The sequence below is a fragment of the Mizuhopecten yessoensis genome, unplaced genomic scaffold, assembly GCF_002113885.1.
Source record: "Mizuhopecten yessoensis strain PY_sf001 unplaced genomic scaffold, ASM211388v2 scaffold11139, whole genome shotgun sequence".
NCBI lineage: Eukaryota > Metazoa > Mollusca > Bivalvia > Pectinida > Pectinidae > Mizuhopecten > Mizuhopecten yessoensis.
The window spans coordinates 1,088,432-1,107,449 of NW_018408899.1; the positions used below are offsets into that span (position 1 = coordinate 1,088,432).

At 31.2% G+C, this 19,018-nt stretch overlaps 2 protein-coding genes across 2 annotated transcripts in view; one reads left to right on the forward strand and one right to left on the reverse strand.

Annotated features, from left to right (window-relative positions):
* The window catches only part of LOC110466656, a 29,905-nt gene extending 16,661 nt beyond the window's left edge, over positions 1–13,244 (forward strand). Inside the window, exons 3-7 of the mRNA XM_021523311.1 lie at positions 545–589; positions 6,325–6,482; positions 6,856–7,093; positions 8,424–8,494; positions 8,854–13,244. Of these exons, the coding sequence (XP_021378986.1) occupies positions 550–589; positions 6,325–6,482; positions 6,856–7,093; positions 8,424–8,494; positions 8,854–9,081 (735 nt within the window). The 5' untranslated portion in view covers positions 545–549 and the 3' untranslated portion in view covers positions 9,082–13,244. The remainder of the gene's footprint in view (positions 1–544; positions 590–6,324; positions 6,483–6,855; positions 7,094–8,423; positions 8,495–8,853) is intronic.
* Positions 12,079–16,533, reverse strand: LOC110466655. The gene is made up of 6 exons (XM_021523310.1): positions 16,244–16,533; positions 15,406–15,468; positions 14,910–15,052; positions 14,478–14,715; positions 14,120–14,190; positions 12,079–13,626 (listed from the first exon to the last, which is right to left on the reverse strand). Exons 1-6 carry the CDS (start codon positions 16,263–16,265, stop codon positions 13,396–13,398), a joined length of 768 nt encoding a protein of 255 aa, XP_021378985.1. The 5' UTR covers positions 16,266–16,533; the 3' UTR covers positions 12,079–13,395.
* Positions 16,534–19,018: the final 2,485 nt, after the last annotated feature.

A 19,018-nucleotide genomic window follows, 5' to 3' on the forward strand; every position in this document is an offset into this window, starting at 1 on the left:
CGTCTTTTACCTAATGTGGATGCCCTGTTTTCTTTAACAATATGCATTTTAGAAAACATTAACAAACAAACAATACATAAATAAATAAATTGATAAACCCAAGCCCTTACGTTCACAGTTGAACAGTGGCAACTTAATAATGTGTTTCGATCAACGTTTTCTTCAATATATATCTTCAATGTTCTGTCAAATACCATTGAGCACGAACATTTCAAAGGAATTAATTAAGTTCTCTATAGTTTGTTCACTAATGCCAAACTGCACTCTTATCTCGCTGGATGCATAATTCCAACAACTCTAAATTAATGTGAACTTGTTCACGTCTTAACGCCATGATAGGTTTTAAAACATTGATGAATCTTTCATATTAGGGAAATGATGATGTGTGATCAAGAGATTGATTTCGGCTCTCTTTTTTTTTGTTACTAATCATTTGTACACGGAATATATTCCTTAATGTAATGGTATTTGGATAGATGTTCACACTAATACTTGCAACACTGTTTGTGTCTTTGTTAATAATATGTATTTCTGTCTATTTCAGGGTAAATGTGTGTGTGCAAGCCGATGGCGGATGGTGGGGCGATAGGTAAACTGAGCAACAATTAACTTCATGAATATATTTGTATTTCATGCACTTTAAACCATTTTGTACCCTGTAATTCAAGCATATGCGTTTTTTTAATAAATTGGTGTAAATATGGCCCTGCAACTTTGATAATATGATACAAGTACAGGAAATGTTACAAAAGCATACTGTTGAATAAAATGTGAAATTCTATGTAAATCATATGTAAAAAATGTTTTCATTGCTGTCAGCTCAATAAAATGATAAAATCTTAATGATATAAGCATGGTCATTGACATATTATAAAAATGGTAAGGGCGATTGACGAATAAGAAGAAATTGCATAGTAAATGTATGCACTTCTAGTTAAAGTAATAACATATGTTAACTGTTTTCGTTTAACCATGTGATTACAAAAATATTCAGTCAGTCCACATACTGAACTTCTGGTGCATAGCAATGGGTTCCCCTATATTTCCGAGTCATGATTTAAAGGAGTTGGTCATGTCTCCTGTTAAAGGAAGCTGAAGGAATTTATGTCTCTCAGTTGGAAGGACGGATCTGTCATTCACTTTATTAATCTAATGTCTCCTCTTGACGTTGATCTCATTCTCGAAATCCAAGGATTTTGCTTTCCATACATTAGCTGTTCTGTCCCCCTGGATTATGTCATGACAAAATCGTATGGCTTGCAGATGATACAGATAGACTAGTGTGATGCTTTTTTTTTATGAAGATAAAAGTAATCACACGGCAGCGTAACGGTTAAATCGACAAGCTCTGAGTTGGACGTATCTCATCTGTTATTTAAGTTAGGTTTTTATATCCGAAACCAGTCATATAGATTCCATCGAACCTTTGATTTAGTCATGACATATTCAAGGGGTGTAGAGAAGATACGTTATCAAGAGCGTGACCCTTGGATTTTGAGGACGCGTTTCTTTATGTTTTATCAGATGCGAGGTCCACGGATTAATTATCAAATATCGACACTTAATTGCACGTTTTTGTCTCTATCACATTAAGTATCTTTAAGTGTTTTGTAAATGTTTCGAAAAGCAACACTTAATTGTACATACTAATCGCCCTTCAGGTACCATTTCCATCACTACATAAACAAGCATTACAAACAATATTCATCCTACTATACAAAATATAAACATTAAATAAATATCCAACATTGAAACCTACAAAGACAAAACATTATATATAATATCAAAACTACTACAGTGACAAAACATTATATATAATATCAAAACTACTACAGTGACAAAACATTATATATAATATCAAAACAACTACAGTGACAAAACATTATATATAATATCAAAACTACTACAGTGACAAAACATTATATATAATATCAAAACTACTACAGTGACAAAACATTATAGCAAAACTACTACAGAGATAATACATTATATCTGATATCAAAACTACTAGAGATAATACATTATATCTGATATCAACAATACTACAGGGATAAAACATTACTTACAATATCAGAACTACTACAGCGATAATACATAATATATACTATCAACACTTCTACAGGAATAAAACGTTACTTACAATATCAGAACTACTACAGAGATAAAACGTTATATCTGATACCAAAACTACTACAGAAACAAAACATTATATATAATATCAACACTACTACAGAGATAATACATAATATCTGATATCAAAACTACTACAGGAATAAAACGTTACTTAAAATATCAAAACTACTACAGCGATAAAACATAATATATAATATCAACACTACTACAGGAATTAAACGTTACTTAAAATATCAGAACTACTACAGCGATAATACATAATATATAATATCAACACTACTACAGGAATAAAACGTTACTTACAATATCAGAACTACTACAGCGATAATACATAATATATAATATCATCACTACTACAGGAATAAAACGTTACTTAAAATATCAGAACTACTACAGCGATAATACATAATATATAATATCATAACTACTACAGCGATAATACATAATATATAATATCAACACTACTACAGGAATAAAACGTTACTTAAAATATCAGAACTACTACAGCGATAATACATAATATATAATATCATAACTACTACAGCGATAATACATAATATATAATATCAACACTACTACAGGAATAAAACGTTACTTAAAATATCAGAACTACTACAGCGATAATACATAATATATAATATCATAACTACTACAGCGATAATACATAATATATAATATCAACACTACTACAGGAATAAAACGTTACTTAAAATATCAGAACTACTACAGCGATAATACATAATATATAATATCATAACTACTACAGCGATAATACATAATATATAATATCAAAACTACTACAGAGATAATATATAATATATAAAATCAACACTACTACAGGAATAAAACGTTACTTACAATATCAAAACTTCTACAGAGATAAAACATTATATATTATATCAAAACTACTACAGAGATAAAACATTGTATATAATATCAGAACTACTACAGTGATAAAACATTATATATCATATCAACACTACTACAGTGATAAAACATTATATATCATATCAACACTACTACAGAAATAAAACATTATGTATAATGTCAAAACTACAACAGAGATGAAACATTATATCACAACTACTACAGAGATAAAACATTACATATAATATCAAAACTACTACAGGAATAAAACGTTACTTAAAATATCAAAACTACTACAGATATGAAACATTATATCAAAACTCCTACAGAGATAAAACATTATATATAATATCAAAACTTCTACAGGAATAAAACGTTATATCTAATACCAAAACTACTACAGAGATAAAACATTATATATAATATCAACACTACTACAGAAATAAAACATTATGTATAATATCAAAACTACTACAGAGATAAAACATTATATCAAAACTACTACAGAAATGAAACATTATATCAAAACTACTACGGAGATGAAACATTATATCAAAACTAATACAGAGATGAAACATATCAAAACTACTACAGAGATAAAACATTATATCAACACTACTACAGAGATGAAACATTATAGCAAAACTACTACAGAGATGAAACATCATATCAAAACTACTACAGAGATGAAACATTATTTCAAAACTACTACAGAGATGAAACATATCAAAACTACTACAGAATTCTACAGAGATAAAACATTATGTATAATAGCAACACTACTGCAGAGATAAAACGTTATATATAATACCAAAACTACTACAGAGATGAAACATTATTTCAAAACTACTACAGAGATGAAACATTATTTCAAAACTACTACAGAGATGAAACATATCAAAACTACTACAGAATTCTACAGAGATAAAACATTATGTATAATATTAACACTACTGCAGAGATAAAACGTTATATATTATATCAAAACTACTACAGAGATGCAACATTATATCAAAACTACTACAGAGATGAAACATCATATCAAAACTACTACAGAGATGAAACATATCAAAACTACTACAGAATTCTACAGAGATAAAACATTATGTATAATATCAACACTACTACAGAGATAAAACATTATGTATAATATCAACACTACTACAGGAATAAAACGTTATTTAAAAAATATCAGAACTACTACAGAGATAATATATAATATATAAAATCAACACTACTACAGGAATAAAACGTTACTTACAATATCAAAACTACTACAGAGATAAAACATTATATATAATATCAAAACTACTACAGAAACAAAACATTATATCTGATATCAAAACTACTACAGTGATAAAACATTAATATATAATATCAACACTACTACAGAGATAAAACATTATGTATAATATCAACACTACTGCAGAGATAAAACGTTATACATTATATCAAAACTACTACAGAGATGAGACATTATATCAAAACTACTACAGAGATGAAACATATCAAAACTACTACAGAGATAAAACATTATGTATAATATCAACACTACTACAGAGATAAAACATTATATATAATATCAACACTACTACAGAAATAAAACATTATGTATAATATCAACACTACTGCAGAGATAAAACGTTATATATTATATCAAAACTACTACAGAGATGAAACATTATATCAAAACTACTACAGAGATAAAACATTATATGTAATATCAAAACTACTACAGGAATAAAACGTTATATCTGATACCAAAACTACTACAGAGATAAAACATTATATCTGATACCAAAACTACTACAGAGATAAAACATTATTTATAATATCAACACTACTACAGAGATAAAACGTTATATATAATATCAAAACTACTACAGAGATGAAACATTATATCAAAACTACTACAGAGATGAAACATTATATCAAAACTACTACAGAGATAAAACATTATATCAAAATTACTACAGAGATGAAACATTATATCAAAACTACTACAGAGATGAAACATTATATCAAAACTAATACAGAGATGAAACATATCAAAACTACTACAGAGATAAAACATTATATCAAAACTACTACAGAGATGAAACATATCAAAACTACTACAGAGATATTTTTTTTATATCAAAACTACTACAGAGATAAAACATTATATCAAAATTACTACAGAGATGAAACATTATATCAAAACTACTGCAGAGATAAAACATTATATCAAAACTACTACAGTGATGAAACATATCAAAACTACTACAGAATTAAAACATATAAAAACTACTACAGAGATAAAACATTATATCAAAACTACTACAGAGATGAAACATTATATCACAACTACTACAGAGATAAAACAATATATCTGATACCAAAACTACTACAGAGATGAAACATATCAAAACTACTACAGAGATAAAACATTATATCAAAACTAATACAGAGATGAAACATATCAAAACTACTACAGAGATAAAGCATTATATCAAAACTACTGCAGAGATAAAACATTATATCAAAACTACTACAGAGATAAAACATATCAAAACTACTACAGAGATAAAGCATTATATCAAAACTACTGCAGAGATAAAACATTATATCAAAACTACTACAGAGATAAAACATATCAAAACTACTACAGAGATAAAGCATTATATCAAAACTACTGCAGAGATAAAACATTATATCAAAACTACTACAGAGATAAAACATATCAAAACTACTACAGAGATAAAGCATTATATCAAAACTACTGCAGAGATAAAACATTATATCAAAACTACTACAGAGATAAAACATTATATCAAAACTACTACAGAGATAAAACATATCAAAACTATTACAGAGACAAAACATTATATCTGATATCAAAACTACTACAGAGACGAAACAATATATATAATATCAAAACTACTACAGACTATATGATTGAGTGTTAACAATAATAACTTTTCGAACGTTTATGAAAGTACTTTTTACTAACTTCGAGAGATAACGATGTATTTTGAACAATTTATATATTCATGTAGTCTTGTCATTTGATTCTTACCAAATATATTCTTCAAACTAAGACATTCTTTATATCAGCTTTGTGTAATCTTCCAAAAACTAAATATAATAAATGAATCACTTGGACACTCTTAAAAAGAAAATATGTCTACTTTTTAAATTAAATTAAATCGGTAAAAATATTAATCATCGGTTATACAGATTTTTTAATCTGTAGAAAGACATGACTGTTAATTTATATACCACTCGTATTGCTATAATGAAATTGTTTGGGTTTTGACCCTTGACCTTTGTTGATTTATTTAGAGGATGGTGACCCCCCGCTTGCTGCGCCCACCATATGTATTGATTGTTTGCTGCAGAGGACCCAGACACGCTATTGGAGAAGGGGACTCTTCGGCATGTTGAAACCTCACCATGATCAGAATTCTTTAAATATGGATATTTCCTTTCTTATCTCAAATGTAATAAGCATTTTAAGTATTTTAAAATTATGTTCTTTCTATTTCCTTTGTGTGAAACTATGTTATGTTTTCAATTTTACAAGTATTATTTTGTAACTTTAGACAATAAACATTTGTTTCATGTGTATATTAGCGTCAGATGATATCAGGTACTATATCAAGCAAAATCAAATCAAGCAATGTTACAATAGGACGTACTGCACATGTGATATACGTTTAATCTTAAATTGATACAATTTCATTATTGCACAATGTATCTACACAAACATGTAAGTTTTGATATATCAGTGATACAGAAAATGCCAATACTTGATATGTGCTTAAATCTAATGTATTCAAATGTTTTAATGTACAAATGCAATTTTTTTGACAGATCCAAAATGCTATTGAAGCGAAAGTAAGAGGTCCTTACTCTCTTGTAACAATTAACTACGATATCAAACCGCCCAACTTAGATCTTGTGAGTTGGCGACGTGTTTTAGTGGGAATGGAACTTGTTTTAGAGGAACCAGACACGAACTTTGAAATCCGGAGTATTGCTGTCAGCATAGGACAATCTACGAACTCTCGGTGCTTACACGGACTGCTAATTCTGTTAAAATCATTGCAAGGTAAGTAAATTGGAAAAAAATATCTTTGAAACGTAAGGACAATTCAAAATCGATAGGAAAAGTAATGCAGCAACAAAGATCAAGGACACCAATATCAAAAACTTAAAACCTCAGGGTAAAACTTCTATTGCTTTGCCTCCTATTTGTGAAGTTAACGTTACGTGAAAAATGCCCTTTATTAAGTCCTATAACTGGATTCTAACTGTATTTATAAGAGTGAATGTAAACATCTTTTACCTGAAAGTATACCAATGCAAGCACTTTGAAAATTATTTTAGGAACTTCCAATTTTTGTTTAACAATAAGAAAAGATACGCGTAATACAAACTTTCTCCCATCCCTCTCCTTTTAGGGCTTATATGCTGATATTTAGATTTGTAATATTTCATTATACCCCGCAACAATGTTCCTCCTACAGGTTTCAGCTGAGTATCATGAAAACTTACTATGAAGTCTACCATCTGGCCATTCTATGAAAGTTATGTCCCTTTTCCCAAATGTTGACCAAGAACAATATCTCCTATAATTTCCTTTTAAGCTTAATACAATTCACTGAAGGGATTAATACTTCAAAGTTGTGTACCTGTAATTAATCTTTTGGTCTATTTGTCTGTAAGATATGCCTCTTTTCTGATATTTGTACAGACATTTTGTCTGTAGTACCCAAACTTTTCTTTCCATTACTTTCCTTTTCGGCCGATTTTTTTAATGTTTGTACATAGTATCAGTACCATACATAGTTTAAGCATGCATTTTTAAAGGAGTTTGACAACTTTTCTGATTAAAAATAGTCGTCCAAGGTCTTGCTTCTTTCATTCTTGATCGATATTTTTGGAATTTGGTACACACGACCTATACCATTAATTTGATATCTGTCATATGCTTCTTTCTTATTCCCATTAATAGATTTGGTCGAAATTAAATTCTGAACTATGAAATCTGTATAACAGTGGCGGGGTGTGGCTTACGGTTCTAGTTGATTTAACATGTTTAATGATATTGTGTTAGATGATTTAAACAAAGATATTAAATGACTGATTTTAATCGATGTCAGTGGTGTGTAACTAAATGCTTCTACATGGAACGTAAAAAATAAAACAGTCACTCTTGATCTCATCTCAACTTTCAGGCTTAGCCCTTCATCGGGGATTGTATATTAATGTGTCATGAAAAAAGTTTTTAAATAATCATATTCGGTGGCTTTTATTTTGTTTGATTTCTACAGATAATGCTAAAACAACCAGTGCTAAGTTGGATAATACAGTAAATCATTCATTGATGAGATTATTTTATTTCTCTTTATAAGTTGCTTTTTGCGTTATTTATTCAGAACTTCATTGGGACCTCATGCAAATGGTGTTGCACGTTGATAAGACACACGGCAGTATTTTGTTCGAAACGGTAAGGTGTTTTTTTTAAAAATGAGATTCGCTTATCCATTATATCTGTCTATATTATAATAAACCTTTCCTGTCTTTTGACTAAAATAATAAATTGTCATTAAATTGTTATCAAACGTTGCCTCTGTTCGAAACAGTTACTTTTGTTTTAAAATGTAATCAAACTTATCAATTATATCTGTTCATCAGACATGTAACATAAACCTCTCCTATATTTTAATTTCAAGGATTTAAATTGTCATTAAATTCTTATCAAACGCCGCCTCTCGCTCAAATATCTAATTTCAAATTTATTTTGTCAATAATTCAATTCAATCATTTTACAATTTGAGAAAATGACAAATACCGTTTTTGTTTCAGCTGACCGACATTTCCATGGGATTTTCTATACAGCCGATGTATATTGGTCATATTCGTGCTTTGTATCAGGACAACACCGTGGCAATGAGGGTACTAGGTTTTTACAGGCGCTCACCCGAGGAAGAAATAACATGGACGCAACCAGAACGACGGGACTATACCAGATCAATTCTGTGTGTGTTACGGGGACTACTGAGGGCGCCTGCAGGTGTTCAGGCATCCAGTTAGTGAATGGTTTTTAATATTTTCATGTTTAATGTGTCATATGTCATATTTAAATGAAATGTGGATTGCAATGTTTTCAGCACATTCCTGTTACCCTATGCATACTAGTTATTCGTGTATTAACACTGCCAGTGACTTAATTTTCGTGATTACTTATTCCTTTTTTTATTGTAGCGTTTCTCCAAAAATAGCTTATTCTGGTGTATCAAAATTAGTTTAAGGAGAGAAACAGCTACTACTATAATGCTATCAATATAATTTTTTTTCACTACGATCACCGGGGCTTTAGTCACTGTTTTTTTGTCGTCACCATATAACATTTGCTGGATTGTTATTACGTATCATTACTATGTGACAGCCAAGTAGTGTTTTGAAACCAAATGGTATTCTTATATTACTAGTCACTGAAGGGCAGCTAAATATGTGTTTATAGAAGCTACATTACCTACATTAAGCTAAGGAGGTGCATATTTTATATAAACTATTATTTTATAAACATTGTGCAATGAACAAATCACATGCCGAAATTAAGAAGTATATGGAATTTTGACCGACTAACAATCATATATTTCAACTACAGAAATTGTGACAAATTTAATGGTCAATGATCCGAACCCATTCTAAAGAATCACATTGTTTCTGTGCCTGTTTATCTAGGAATAGGTCCACGTTTAGAACCTCTGCCACATTTAGAAACAGGTTTGTGCGTATGAATCATCATCCTCATTCTTGTATGGTTTGGTACGTTTCAGGCTTTACCTCCTAGCAACAACTAAACTCATATGCATTGTATTGAGTGCTACAAATGCAATGTCGCGACATTATTTGTTATTCAAAAGGCAACGGTGAAACTTCAGAAGCTACGCTCTCTTACGTTCTCTTTATCTCTGGAATATGTCATTACGAAATCGAAGGATATGTACGCTACACTTTGTTGTTGATGCAAGTGTGCTGGTTTAATCCATCCATACACATCAAAAGAATCACGCGGCAGCAAAACGGTAGCTGCGTGCTTTCGATCTCATCATGATTATAATCATAATTATACTCGGGTTACAGAGAAAGTAATTGAGCGAAACCCGAGGATAAAGGGAATGCATTCAATAGAATACTTGTTCGATGACAAAACAACAGCCTTAGAACAGAAGCTGTTAATTACCTGTTCTACATAAATGTGCATAGATATATCACCTGACCAAATAATAGATTATGTTACAAATAGAAAATGTCTTCATAAATTACAATATACAATTACTGCCAATAATACCAAATGCAAGTTTTCCTACATAGTAATACTTCAATTATTAAGTCCATAAACAAAAACTTAAAATGCATGTTAAGTATTTCTTTTTGGCCAATATCATTGTTTTGTTAATAGTGTGGAAAGTCAGACATGTTCAAAAAAGAAGAAATATATGCAGTTAAGATAACATAAGGCCAAAAAAGAATTACTCATGTTTCCGCTATCATCCTTAGGTAGGCGCTTTTTTATTAGAAAAAATATATAACTATATGCTTATATAGAGCAGGAGTTCTGACTTGGACAAAGCATATCACTAAATGCCAATACAATATTTAGGATAGGCTAACAAATCTAGGGTAGGTAGGGTTAGCGGAAACGTATTGTTTTATTTGGCCTAAGGCTCTATTAGAAAGCAATCCACAATTGTCAATAAAATATGTAGTCCTTTTAGAAAACCGTATCGAAAATGAGATTTTCCTTGGAATTCAGATATAACCCCCATATAAAATTCCCACTTGTTATTTTTGTTCGGTGAGCATCGATGCTATTATTGCTTTTGTACAAATTGCTTTATATAATATGACCGTTATGAATAATTGTAAGAAAAGAACATTCTTTGATCATATTTAGTTAAAAATACAATGCAATCACTATTTGATTGCTATTATAGATTATAGAATTTCTTTCTAGAAACGTGGTTTGAAAATGTTGAAAAGTTGAAAAGAATACATCAGATAGCCGCTTCGAATATCAAGAATCACGGAATTTTGATTGATTTTGTTATTAAAACTAATGAGCGGCGCTGTGTAAACATGTTGTCAAGCATACATAAATTAAGGTGACATGAGTTGTCCACAACCGTGTTAAAGACCAAGTAAGGGAGATAACCCATTCAGTCATACAAGACAAGTTGTTATTATACTGACGTAGACTGATTGTGATATTTAAGGTTTAAGACAGGCGGTCTTTATTTAAAGGTTCCACTTTTATTCCTTTTGTTCTGTTTTTATGTAAATAATACTAAGTTATATATTATATGGTGCACTGTACAACTGTATGGCTGTGGTATACACATTTCATACTCTGGTAATAAATTGATCTCAAACGAAACACTGCCAATAGACAATGTGTTTTCATTCGTATGAGAGTATATATAGTTAAGTCAAGTGATATCAAGTGAATTTGTTTAACTTGACGAATTCGTTATCCGGGTTCATTTTTCGTTTTGCTATATTTTTTATAAAGGATTTTTTTTTTACTATAATTTTTTTCAAACATTCATTTCGACATTTTAGATTTCCAGAACACTATATTAATGAAGACATTGTGTTGTTAATCAATCAGTGCCCATTTTTTCCGAAAGTCATTTCGCAATTATGTCCGAAATTCGTCTTCTTTAGGCCCTTTCCTGTCCTTGAGTGTGGGATTCCTTCTGACATGCCGAACCATATCAGGTTGTGGAAATGACAGAAACCAAACGGACTTGTAATAGTAATTTAATACGTGTATAAGAATTAAGTAAGGAAGTACTTATTCTTTAATGAAAAAAAATCATATATAATCTCGGAGAGAATGAGCGTTTTGAGCTGACAGAACACATTATCCATGAAACGGACACTTAATGGTATTCTTAGTATATGTGCAGTACTCACTTAGAGCCCTTTTCAAACACTTTCCGGTCAATGCATTTTAAGTTGCAATACTTTTTCTCTGGTTGTTTTTATTTCACTGTTATTGTTATTTTTGTTTCTTTAGGTTCTTATAGGTTTTATTGAAAAATATTTACATTATTCATTTTTACACATTCTTAGTCACGTATCCTTGTTAATTCCATGACCCAATACCCTTTTTTCACTTAGCCACAATAGGTCACGATTTTTCTCGTTGTTTATCTACACCCTACCTATATTATCTTGTGAAAACCGCATTTGTGACGTACACTTGGAGGTCGGTTTAATATCATGTGCTGAGGAGGCTGACTTAGGGGACGAACATTTATTTCAATTCAATCAATCAGTGCCCATTTTTCTGAAAGTCATTTCGCAAACATGTCCGAAATTCATCTTCTTTAGTCCCTTTTCCGTCCTTGAGTGTTGAATTCCTTCTGACATGCCGAACCAGATCTGGTTGTGGAAGTGACCAAAAACAAACGGACTTGTAATAGTATTTTAATACCTGTATAATAATTAAGTAAGGAAGTTTAATCAGTGTCATTTTTTTCTGAAATTTTATCTACAACCTACCTATATTATCTTTTGAAAACTGCATGTGTGACGTATATTTGGTTAAATTTGACACTGTGGAAAGTAGCATGTTAGCAAAAGCATGAAATACAAAATTTGACTAGAATTTTGTTGTCTTTTATTAAAAGAGGATAAATCATGTACATGTCACTTAAAATGTAATGTATGTTGTTTCATACAAACATTTCTAATGTGTAAATGTTTACAATAAAATAGCAAAATGATAAAAAATAAAAATGGCACAATAGCATTCTATTCTCAAATCTCCAAAATAGCGCTAAATACTCGTATGTAAACAATCTCTGTAGATTATATCCATGTTTATTAAGAATGTCCCTTTGTAAATGTCGTAATAAACAGTACATCAACAGATCGTTTTATCATAACATTTTAAAACGTTTAAATAGTTTCACTCTTTGTTTGTCTATAAGTTGAAGGATACTCGCTTTTCCTGGGGAGACACAAACGACAACCCGAGGGGGAAAATATTGCACAAATCCCGTTATACATGCTTAAAAACATTACAAACAATAAATAATAATAATTTATGGACGGAAACTCATAAGGAAGTTAGCAAAGTATTTCATATCAAATTTCCTCAAAATTGAAAATTTGAATTAAAATAAACATTATATCACTATATTGCTGTAGTAAATTCCCTTATTTGTGTATAAATAAAACAGGAAATTAAGTCTCGGAAGCGAAAGTGTATGCTATATATAGTGTATCACTCATGGATGTAATTGATCATAAGGAATGGAGTGGCATGTGAAACTTTTTCACGTGTCAATGATGTATCAAACATATGAGTCATTATAAATGCATTTTGTATCACATTGCACGACTTTCTTGGACACCAGAAACTGGTTTGCATAGCCCTTTAATAACACCCATCGCTGCTGGTATAGAGCCTCGTTCTGGCAACGTCCAGGTTACATTTTCCTCTGGTGATCTTCTATAAAATCCCAAAGATCTCATGACAGACATATGACGTTCATATAATGACTTCACAGATCCGTAGTAACAATCCGGTATAGAGAATCCACTGGAGGTATCTGACAGCTGAAATAAAGATAAATATAGCTATTTATCTCATTTAACAAAACAGTCTGACAATATATCATGGAAATAACTGAATTCGCGTTAATCTGTTCATACGCTAACTATTCGCAATCTTCCTTTCCGAAGAAAATTATTTTGTTTTAGATATGTTCAATCTTACTAAAATCTGGTAAAACTGTAATCTGGATTAATAGGATCTTGACTGACAAGGTTCCAAATCATTAAAATTTATCAAGAAGTACTCATTTGTCATACATAATATGAATAGTAAGTTTAGTCACACATTTAGCCGCTGTGTGTTTCTAATAGATCAAAAATATATAATTGAGAAGAAAGGACACATTACAACGTCAGTTATATCAGGGACTTAGATAATCTAATTCCGTGGTTATATCACTGATATGGAAATAATGAGATATTAGCAAGCAGGAATACATATGGTATCACGTGATATTTGTTCTAAAATTGTTAACATTTCGAATGTATGTCTTACCGTTTCATACAGCGTAGATGCGTCCCTTTTACTAAGGCTGACTATGAATCCCACAACGTGCCAGGATAACACTGCAAAATGTTTCAATACACACAATTTACAATCTATATATATATAGTAAGAAAGCGTAGTTGTTACAAATTCCATATTTAAATATCAAAGTGAAGTCTGCAGTAGAGATTCGTTTCGGATGAAGTGGCAAGTGCGCTACGAATGCGTGTTTCTCAAAAAGATAACATAGAAATGTTAGACTTGTTTGAAGTTGAAATTACCAATAATTCAGAGCTTTCAATAGATTATGTTCAAATTCTACATTTCATCTATAATAGGAGTATTGTTTTAATATAAAATGACTCACCTTTTAAGAAACTCAGTATTTCTATAAAGCCCTGAAGACAGGTGACTTCGGTATTTTCCTCCACGCTGACACCAATAGACCGGATGTTACGATTTGTATCCGGTTCTTCCAAAGCGAGATTTAGGCCTACCATGACTCTTCTCCAGTTAACAAGATCAAGGTCAGTCGGTGTTTCCTCATAATTTATTCTTACTAGAGTTTTTGAACCAACCTTTCTTGCAGCTATAGCATTTGTTATCTGCAGAAATAAAAGAATTTTATTACATTATTTCTGGATGGATAGGTCTAATCTTTAGTGATCTTTTTCAACATATAAAACATGAAAATAATTGCCTCCTATCATTACAGTATATAAATTGTATTTTGATAAAATCTGAGGAATAAATAAAATGTCACTATTATTGTCATTTTATTTTTAGATGAAACACTTACGTTTGAAACCAGAAACGTGACCAGTTGGTATTGGTTGTCTCCCTTAGTTTGACCTTGTAACATCTCTATCAAACCCCTCCGCCAGTACTTCACATCAGTTTTCATTAACAAGCACTCAATACACTGGCGAGGTGTGGCTTCATCTAAATAAAATAAATGAAAGGTCAGATTATTATACACTGATGATTTTAAAATACTGAAGTTTATAGGTCTAGTTGACCCTTATAAATACTCGGAGTAAATAGCAACATGGCACTGTTTGCATGCGAGATGTTCTGCTGAGTGTAATGGTGTGTTCCATTTAATTAGAAGAAAGACGTGCCCTTCCTTAATATGGTTAGGGAGTTAATATTAACATTGAGGGCAAAGTATCTTTTGTCAAGGCCTTTATGAGCAACAGGTGTCAATTTAGGTGTAAACTGTGTAATAATAAAGATATCGTTTCTCGATACATTCGGTGCTAAGTTAATTACCAGATAATAAATCTGTACCATACCTTTGAGCGATACACATCCTCGAGTAGCTGGATCTTTCATGGAATACATAGGTAAGGGTTCACCTGTTTGAAAGATCAAATATATACATAATCATTAACGATATTCCTTTGCCATAGCAACCTTACCTTACAAAGTCCTTGTTATTGGAACTTTATAATGAGATCACAGACCATAATTGTCAAATAATATCAGAATACAACAATTGTCAAGACTATTAAAGTTTTGTGATATCAACTTTATCCAACGTTTTGAAGGTAACTCAGGTACAAAGAAATGTGTGAGGTAGATTGACCTGTACAATAAATTAAATATTTCTTTAGAATTTCTGTATTTTGGACTTTTCTGTGATTTTCGGTGCAAGTCAAATACACCAAACCAGAATTAATACCTATGAATATTTTAAATCGAATAGCATTCTATTCATGAATCCAAAAATATGCGCAAATGGTAAAACTATTTTCAGCATAAAGATGAAGGTAAAGCTGTATACAGTGTTTAGAAATCGAGACAATGAAAATACGAGTAAGTAAAAAATACCACGATGTTGAAGTTCAACATATCATTTTTAACACAAATAAATGATAAACAATCAAATTGATAATGGAACGACTGAATGAATACTGAAGCATGGGAAAATGATCTGAAAAGCCATAGTAAAGGATGGTATTAGTGTGACCTATCCTCTCTCAAAATGGTAACAATTGTAAAAGAAATCGTTGAAAAACAAGCCGAGAACATTATAAGACATTCTAATGAATTAAATATATTCACAATGAGCCCTGTATCATATATTTCATTCTGATCATTATATATATTATGTTTGATAAATCAACTTACCATAGCTAGTATTTTCAGGCATCTTGTGGTACTGCTGGTTTAGACTGATAATAATCCTGGTATATTATATGTATGAACCGTGTGGGATTTCCCATTCTATAAATAGAAGCATACATGTGTCACTCCTTTTAAATGCATAAAGGCAAGGATATGTTTCCGGGGGAAACTTCATATGACAAAACCCAAAAAACACACGTGGTCAACCCAACTTAGACATGTGTCACTTATATACTCATATAATTAGACATGATGTCACTTATATGTATTACGTGTACTTCTGTGTCTAATGTTCACGCTTCGTCAGGCTTTTAGTCCAAGGTACCCGGTAACAATACCTCGGGTAGGAAGATGGGTGTGTATTTGAATAGGTAATTAGGACTCGTACCAGATTGTGTAGGATGTAAACAAATGGAGTGACAGTATCAGTTGACACAAGAAAGACCCCCTGGGTGTTGTGTTAGGGATTGTCACTGGTCAGCTGATTACACATACCGTTTTGAGTCACATACACCCCGCTAATAACGTATGTCTATCTAAATCAATGATGTATCCTTTAGGTGTGTTCCCTGAACGCATACATATTGAGAACAATAGGTAGAAACATCAAAGGGAGGGTAATTATAGTTTGTATCATATATGTTACCTGATATATTTTACCTATAGATCTACCTGTGAGTATTACAGGTAAAATGTGTGTATCATATATGTACTAGATAGGTAGATCTACCTGTGACAGCCCCAACAGTTGATCTTCATCATCATTTTTATTTGATAAATCCATACTTAATATCAATATATTATTTATATAAAATACAAATAGAACAGTGAAAGACATAATATATTTTAAAAGATATTAAATAATGAAACTTAGTCAGTACATTACAAAGTTGTTGAGCTCAAAGCTACTTACTAATATAGAGCAGTTATTTACATAGATACAATACGGTCATCTGCCTTATGCTGATATCAGCATATTAAATAAAAGAATAATGACAAATCATTTCTCATATATCTCAGTGTGAAACTTGTAACAATACATATATAATAAATAAACAGCACTAATGATAATCATCCGAGATTAAAGCACACACTTAAAAACTCACAGCACTGTCCATTTGGTTCTATTCAACAGAGTTCTATGTAAATTCAGCCTAAGTGAATAAGCTTGGATGCTGTATCTACGTAGGTCATGATGTAGCAAGGTCAGCTAAGTTCTCTGAGATGACGAAGGCGAGGATTCTGCATTGGTCACCATCGTCAATGTACAAGAAGCGCTCTCCAGTAGTGGTTTCTGTCCATCTTCCCTCGAGTTCAATGTCCTGGGTTGTGGTTGGTAGCTTTGGTGTTAGCTTGCGTCTAGCTCTGTACAGTTGAGATTTCAAAGTGTTGAAGGTGGGTATCTTCTCCACAACGGCTCTTGTCTCATCATCCCATTCGTCGTCGCGCAGTTTATAGAGTTCCTCATTGTAGATGGTAGGAATTGGTCTAATTTCTTGCTGGCAGCGGTCAGTAATGGAGTTCATGATCTCCTTGGCAACGATGCTGGCTTGATCTCCCGGGTCTGTAGCTTGGGCTCCATTAATACAGTTCACTACTTTTTTAACTGATCTCAGAGAAGTGAACAGTTTTTAAATTAATACATTTCATTTGCAATATAACTTTTGAACCAGTAACTTTAACAAATTATTTTGATAGAAAATGATAAAATAAATGAAATTTAAATCGCAATAATGTATTGTTATCGGAATGAAAAAAAGATAATAAGAGCATTAAACCTATATAATAAATGTACGTCTTCATATACATTTTAATTTCATTTAAAAAATCATAACATAACAATCTGGAATTTCTTTCACATGTACAGGTGAAAAACACAGGTAATAACACAGGTAAAAAGCCCAGGTAAATCAAACTAACTTCAACGAAATAGGCTATAATCACTATGAAAACATATCTCCTGATATGTGTTTTTAAAATGTATGCGTTCAGGGATACAGCCATCCTTTATACCATAACTAACCCGGGGGATAGAAAGTTATGTTATCTAAATATGTGTGTTATATAAACAAACAATACAATCATTGCAGTGCACATTTATCAAATATACGTCACGATGTATGACAATGGATGTGTTGACAATCTCAGCTTTAATTCAGTTACGTACCCGGATATTATAGTTTAAAATTTATTTTTGGGCATGTTTGAACGATACTATTCAACACCATACACCATTTAAATACACGTATATACCTGACCTACATTTCTTCCTTGTATAACGGAAAATAACACACCCGGTAGCACAGAAATGTAGCCAATATATAAAATATATAACCTATGTGTACCTTGTTATTTTCCACGTAATAATCGTAGGAAATGTTCGTACTTTCAAGGTTTCAATGAAAAAACAACAACAAAAAAACACTTTCAAGGTTACCCTGCTTACCTACTGGTATTTATACCAGAAATAAACAACTCACCTGTAAATTTCCCGTAATATGAGGTGTAGTGTAAACATAAACACTATGAGTCACGGAATTCCACTGCCTTGTGGGTTATCGCATATTTAAGCTATTCAAAATTTAACAATAAAAAATAATCAAAAATATTCAATATATAAGCTACATACTTCAAACGTGTGGAATAGTTCAGGACAATCGGGTGACAATGGCGATGGCGAATCTAAATTTTATCTAAAATAAATCAGAACAATGAAAGGGATAACAAAAACAAAAAACAATGAACTATTTTAAGGATCGATATATAATAATGAGTATA